This window comes from Primulina huaijiensis, chromosome 14 (genome assembly GCF_012295235.1).
Source record: "Primulina huaijiensis isolate GDHJ02 chromosome 14, ASM1229523v2, whole genome shotgun sequence".
Lineage (NCBI taxonomy): Eukaryota > Viridiplantae > Streptophyta > Magnoliopsida > Lamiales > Gesneriaceae > Primulina > Primulina huaijiensis.
In genome coordinates, this window is record NC_133319.1 from 15822659 (window position 1) to 15830059 (window position 7401).

General features: G+C 30.3%; 1 protein-coding gene across 1 annotated transcript; it reads right to left on the bottom strand.

The window, feature by feature from the left end:
* Positions 1-4126: 4126 nt before the first annotated feature.
* LOC140957788 (peroxidase 5-like) lies at positions 4127-5562 on the bottom strand. Its single transcript, XM_073415181.1, has 2 exons — positions 5241-5562; positions 4127-5131 (listed from the first exon to the last, which is right to left on the bottom strand). Exons 1-2 carry the CDS (start codon positions 5460-5462, stop codon positions 4358-4360), a joined length of 996 nt encoding a protein of 331 aa, XP_073271282.1. The 5' UTR covers positions 5463-5562; the 3' UTR covers positions 4127-4357.
* Positions 5563-7401: the final 1839 nt, after the last annotated feature.

Below are 7401 nucleotides of genomic sequence, written 5' to 3' on the forward strand. Positions count from 1 at the left end.
GACTAGAAATCCGATGCATAAACCTTTGTTTAGAGATCAAGTAAGTAAGTAACTCATTCATTCAATCAATAATAGTCGATTGGTAACCAGTCACGAATCAATAAATCCATAAATTCAATATGAGGTACAAAATTATCAATAAATGAGAAATGCATAATATGATGCAATATATATGAATCAATCGGTAGTTTTAAGAAACACTGCAGTAAATCCAGACCGAATTTTAAAAGGACCATAATTGAATAAATCGATAGAAAAAACTCACTGTATAAACCATACGGTGGAAATCCCCACAATAGAGAAATTTCACCTTGTTAGCTTACTTTTTCGTCTCAGTTCAATCCCAAGCCAAAATAATTTTCTATAAATATAGTTTTAGTGATTTTACACTGGTTAGGATCGAGAGCAGATGTTGGAATATTTCTATATATTTTTTGTACAAAATTTGTACCGGATAGTTTTGGTTAGAACTTGATAAATTAACATTAAATCAAAGACAAGTATGAAAAGGAAACTTAACTTGATGGCCAGGATAATGTCGGAAATAATTGATCGAAAACTGTAAATTCTGACTTCTAGACGGCACACGTTCCAGAACGTGTGGTTGCTCCGGTAACCACGTGCGGCTGCAATTTTCTAGACCAATGTATGTTTGAAAGATCTACAACCTCTATGTTTAAAAATTTTCGAAATTCGAAACCGATTAAAAGCAGATTTTGAAAAATTATAATGATTGTTAGGATCATTTCAGACAACCTAAACCAATATGTTAGATTCATAATTTCGGAGTTTGACAAATAAAGATTTTGAAGATTGCAGAATTGATCGGCTCAACTGAGTTTATTCGGACTGAAATTGCCAAATTGATAATTAATGACTTAAATAATCGAAGGCAATCGAATTGATCGAAGCTAACTGAATCTGTGAAGATAACTGAACTATTAGTTGGAACTGATCGGTTATACAGTCAGCTCAACTGATCGGCTATATAGTAAACTAATAATCAGTTTGACACGTCATCAGTTAAAGCGTAGCCAACAACCGACAATTGGTACAAAAGCATACTATAACTCATAGTGGGAGCGTCGCATATCAGAATTTCATATTGTACTATTGTTAGAAGAATGTTGACACATTCAGAAATAACAAATCAACGGATATGAGTCGTTTAATGCATTAATGTTACCGTTGGAAGCAAAGCCTATAAGTAGACGAGGAGTTCAGCTGAGACGAGAACTTTGAACAATCATTCTGAGTGAATTTTGAATTCAAGCATACAAGTTCAGTTACGATATTAATACAGAAAAGCTCACACTTAACAGAGATTATTCATAGCTTTCAGGCTATCATCTGAGCTAAAGCACTAGCACATTACATTGTTGTATTCGATCTCCTAAGATCAGTTGTGCTAAGAAAAGAAAATCAGTTGTATACTGATAAATTGTAAAGGAAACTAAGAGTTTCAGTTTGGCAGTGTCTAAGTCCAAACTGAAGTGGGTTATTACAGTTTCTGTAATTAATCAAAGTTTTTTAGTAGAAAACCTATCCTTGTGATAGAAGGGGTGACGTAGGAGCATTTTAAACCTCCGAACATCCACAAAATCTTTGTATTCTTTGTTTCAATTATTCTTTGAGTATTCAATCTATCCGTTAGTTTATTTCCGCACTTATACTAGTTAACTAACTGATATCGACAACAAGATTCTTGAATTCAGTTTATCACTAAACCGATTCACCATTATCGAAAAAGAGTTGAAAATCTTAAAGTGTTTATTCAACTCCCTTCTAAACACTTTGACCCTTCAAACCGATCATAACACAATGCTTCCGACGACTGTGGGGATGATCGACCGACATATGTATGAACTATAAAACATTTGGAACAACTTTTATTTTAAAATCAAATTAGAAATCGTTCCTGAAGGAGTAAATCAAAGTAAAAGTATCGACCTTATAACGAATTTTTTGGAATTTTTTCATTATTGTTCTTCACGAATCTTGATTTTCTTAGCAAATCGGTTAATGATTTTGTTACACCTCTAATACAAAATGTTTTTTTGGGTAGGAGAGGAGTCTTGTGTAAATATTTGAGAATATTTGAGGTTGAATTGCTATTTTTTGTTGTTTTTCCTCTATTTTTGCTCAAGTTCTTACACCACTATGTTTCCTATTCTAGCAACCTTGAATTTCAAATTTGTGCTTAAAAATGAGAGAAATTGGTCTTTTTATAGGTAGCATTTAGTGGTTAGAGGGATTAGATGTTGACACTTTGTTTTTTGGCCAAATAGCCAACTGTCAAGCTTTCAATTTAAATAATANATATAAAGTTATTTAAAATTTATTTATAAAATGATAAAATTCATTTTATATAATTAAATTATTATTATTATTATTATTTATATTTAATCCTTTAATTAAATTTTGACTAAACACCTCAAATATTTTGGGATATTATAATCCCCCTCTTTGAAGAATCTGGTCCCATCCTGAAACTTTTCGGTCTATTTCTCTCCCATATCATTATTAATCTATGTGTATTATTAACAAAGTATTTTGGATTTTCCTAGCTAAAAATAATGACTCACTATTGACCAATATTTAAACATAGAAAATTTTTGGAATATGTAAATTTTTAAAAAATAAAGAATCAAAATAAATTTTAAAAAAAGTTAAAAATACCAATTGTTTGTATCAAATTAAACAAACTAAAATTCGAATTTAAATTGGTTCAATCAACTATTGAAATTAAATCAAATTTATATGTTATATCAAAATTTAAGGTTTATTTTAAAATATAATATTTAATAAAGTATATTTTTTAATTTTTAAAAAATAAAGACTAAACTTTCTTTCAATTGTTTATAATTGAAGTTATTTAATAAAAAAACTTCAATTATAAGAAAAGTGAAAAAAAGTCAATCTTATTGAAAGCGAAAACAAACATGAAAAAGCGAAAAAACTGTAATTAAGCATGAGTGAATAAGCCTTTTAGGTTAACTTAATTATTTCATTTGATTATAAATTATCTTTAACTATTTTTTATTAATAATATCTGTTTTAAATTTTAAATATTAAATATTCTATTATATAAAATTTTTAAACAAAAACCTAAAGGCATCAAACTATTCTCTCATGATTTTTTTAATAAAAAATTTATGTATTTATTATTAAAATTTGTATGTTTATGCGTTATTTCATCCAATGATCTAATAAACAAGGATTAATGCGATAAAAAAAATATAAATTGGCCAAAAACGTGAAAAAACGAGTTAAGCGTGAGCTTTTTAAATAAAATTTGAAATTATCTTTTATTATTATTTTCTTTCAAAAGTTAACTTTTAAATTTTATATATTAAATATTTGATAATATACAATTTGTAAACAAAATAAGCGAAAAACATCAAAAAATTCTTTGATTGTTACTCTTGGTAGAATTTTTTTTTCCAGATTTATACACGTATTATTAAATTTTATATGTATATGTTTCTAAATCTATCGATTGAGTTTATACGATTAAAACTGTTAGGATCAATCACTTACCACTAGACAAAAAGTCATAGATGTCAGCTAAGACACAATATTATTTTTTTATAATTATGGCAGGTCTGAGTGCACTCATTTGGGTACTAATGGGTCGAGCTGTTAGGCCTAGGAATCAATGGCGGTGCTTTTTTACTACTATGTGAAACAACATCCTTTAAAGATCAGTCTTACCGTTTCCCTGCCGCCGACTATGTCTCCAACAGAGAAAGTATTACCCATTAAGATCTGACGTAGCTTTTTTACGACCCACCTAGACAACAAGATCAAAAGGCGCAACGTCAACAACTTGACGTACGATAACTTCTCAGGAGGTCACTCATCTCAATAATACTCTCACTCATGTACGCTTAACCCAACAAAAATTATTGTAAAATCTAAAAATATTTTTCACACTTAACCTCTGTAATAAGCTAATTAAAGTTGATAGAATGGTAGTTGCCGTGACCGTGCCCAACATAATTAATTACATAGTTTACAAAGTTCTAACAACACCAGTCCAGTTGCCATTTCAAAATTCAATAGTGAAGCTGTGCTTGTGTGACTGAGATCTTTATATAGGCTGAGAAAAATAAGAATGACAAAGGAACAATAAAAGTGTTTGTCCCATTGCTTTATTCATATTTGTAATTTGCTCACACAATAAAATTTGATAACAATTAAAGGAGGAATTCATCAATAAATTAAACTCACAATTAAAATTTTAATATGACTGAAGACAATAAAGTAAATTTAAAAGATTAAAATTAGTTACAGTTGCATTAACAATCAAAGATTTGAAGAAAAAAACATAAAAACAACACAAAATTGATAATACTTAATTGACAATCCTGCAATTTCTTCTGATCTCACCCTGATTTCCGGTAAGAACCTCAATGAAACCCATTTTTATGGTGGCCTTTGCGTACTTGTTGGCCCACGAAGCTGCATTTTTTGCGTTGTTCGTCACCATCCAAGAAGTGGAAGGGCTAGTGGCAAGTGTCTGATCTGAAGTCAACAACCCACGTTTGTTCTTTAGAAGTAAATAATACTTGTTATCCAAATTGTTGGGAGAAAGGAAGTCTAGAGGCACTGTCGGATCGGTTCTAGCATTGGATGAAGGCGCAGGACACCTCTTTCTCAGCTCCCTAGCAAATTTTGGGTCCATGGAAGGATCAATCGGATGAGTGGAATTGAAGTTGTAGATTCTGTTCGAGAAAGAAGAGCAATGAGATATTCCGATGGAGTGTGCCCCGGAAAGGGTCACCATTTCGTCTGCGGACAACCCTTTTCGTGCAAAGTTTTGAACGAGTTGTGCTGCGTTGAAAGATGGGGGAGGAAGGTTTTGAGTAACTTCATCTTCTATGGATACTCGCCCGTCGAGACGACCTGATGGGACCGCGTAGTTTATGCCACCGAGCTTGTAGGCGCTGTCACGAGCCGCAAATGCTAATATATCAGCACATGAGACTTTTCGTGGGCAGGCTGATTCGAGAGCAGCCTTGGCTGCATCAATCACTTCGAAACCACGCAAGCTCGGGTTGTTGGCCGGGTGTTCTTTCTCCGAACGACGACCAGGGGTGGAATCCAGAAGAACCGATGCATCACAACCCTATAAATTAAACAAAAAGGGCATTTAAATTTTAGCTCCACTACTTCTCAATTTAATCACGTAGAGAACAAATAAAAAAAAAAAACACCTAGAATGGATATAAACATACCCTTACGAAACAATCATGAAAATGCATTCTGATGATGCCTGCACCGAGTCCAGGGTTCCTTGCCAGAGCTCTGTTAACTTGTTTCCTTATAATGGCTTCGGCTGACGGGCAACTGTGCTTGTAGTAACCAACTTTTAGTGAAGCCAACGAAACTGTAGCCATTGTTGATATGATTGTAAGAAACAAGATCAAGCCTCCCGAAAATTTACTAGAAAGCATCATCTTCTTTTTTAATATAAAAAGAATCAAACAAAATCTGAAAGAAAGCGAAATGAAATCAAGATTTTTAATTCTAAATATGAATTCAGGATATTACTTATAAGGTGATTGAGAATGGCTGGAGAAAATGGCATTTGAAGGTATATATAGATGAAAGAATTACTATAAAATATATTATATATATACTACAATTCCGTAGGCAACGAAACAGTCTTTGGTATAATTTTTTTTTTTTATAATTAATTAACAGCTTGTTGTTAGCTAAGTTTGCTTAAGAAATGGAAGTTTTTATATATTTCTTTTACCAAGTTCGGTAGTCGACTTTCTCTATCATTCATAGACTTGATCAACTAACCTTCAATGTCAGCGGTTTATTACGTAAATATTTCATTATAATTTTTGTTCATGATATTTCAATTGCAACAAGCAACAGTGACAACAATAAGATTTTGAGAGGAAATTATCAAGCAAATCATTCCTACACCTTCGTACGCATATGAAATAATCGTACATCCTACGGTGAAACAAATTTTTTTTTTTAATGTTTATCATCTAGGTTTTTGGTTTCGACTAATATATGACGTCATGTCAGCACTCCACCAAATATTTTAAAAAAGAATCAATTTATTGTTCTGAAACTAAATATTAACTAATCAGAAGTCCAGAAGTTTATATATAGGTGACTTTACAATACTACTTATATATTTTAAGCTGATTCGGTTTAACTTTTATTTATGTTAACCTTAAGGTTGATTTTGATAATATTCATTTTGACTTTCAAAAGAAACATTTGTGGGACGCCATCTCTTATAATATAGGGAGGGATAATCTTGACCTTGACAAAAGTTAATTTTAGCCTCTCTTTTTTGAAGCAATTATTATTATACAAGTTCGTGATCTCTATTAATTTTTAAAAAAAAAACTAGTATTCTTTTATTTTAATATCCAATGTTATTGTACGTACTATATTGAATTGCATAAATTATTATTATTATTCTACCTGGAAATTTTTTTAGACAATGGTTATTATTTAGTTGTTTGATCTTTATCTTAATTAAAATTAATTGACTTTTTTACTTTACTTCCTCGAAATTGGTCATCTTAAGAAAGGATGGACAAAATATTTGCTTAAGTTTCAAAATTTTATAATATTATATTCACCAAATATATTATTTTGCCCCAAGATCCCAGTTGTCTTGGTTCACCGACAGCGTTGTATGTTTTAAGTCTTTTTTAGTTCTTTTTCTATATATAACTATTCCCATCTAATTAAATAAATGGAAAATTTTGAGAAATTGATTTATAATTTGGTTAATTTTTGTTTTTTTAATCATCTGATCAATTTATGTGACCGTCACTTGTCAAATTTTTGGCATCATATTATATATGACTTTAATTGAAAAAAAACACGTACTAAAATTGTAAAAGAGGCAAAGTTGTTTCACAAACTGAAAAATTATACCAAAATAAACATTAGAGCCGATTATAGGATAAATTTTGTTGTTTTCTCTGAATCAATCACTTTGTCTCTTTTAAATATAATATGCATGTCACCGAGTATTATTAAATAAATCACATGTTTAGCATTTTTTTTTAAAAAAATCCTAATGCCCTTTGATTCTTTGAGTAATAAAACATTTAAATTACTCGTTTTCTTCTCTTGCATGCTTCAAATAAACGTAATCTCATGAATCTTTCTTCTTACTATTGCGTGTTGACTTATTTTATTTTATTTTTTTACTTTTAAAAATAATACTAGCAATACGAAAAAAAGAAGGAATAGAAAAAAATAAAACCAAGTGGGCAATATATATATAATGAAGAGTGTGTTGTCCTAAATTAGATTAGTAAATTAAAATTAAATGACCAAAATATATAACCTACTACAAAAATATTAATGGGAAATGTTTTGATGAGAAAGTTGAAAAGTTCTACAATTTAC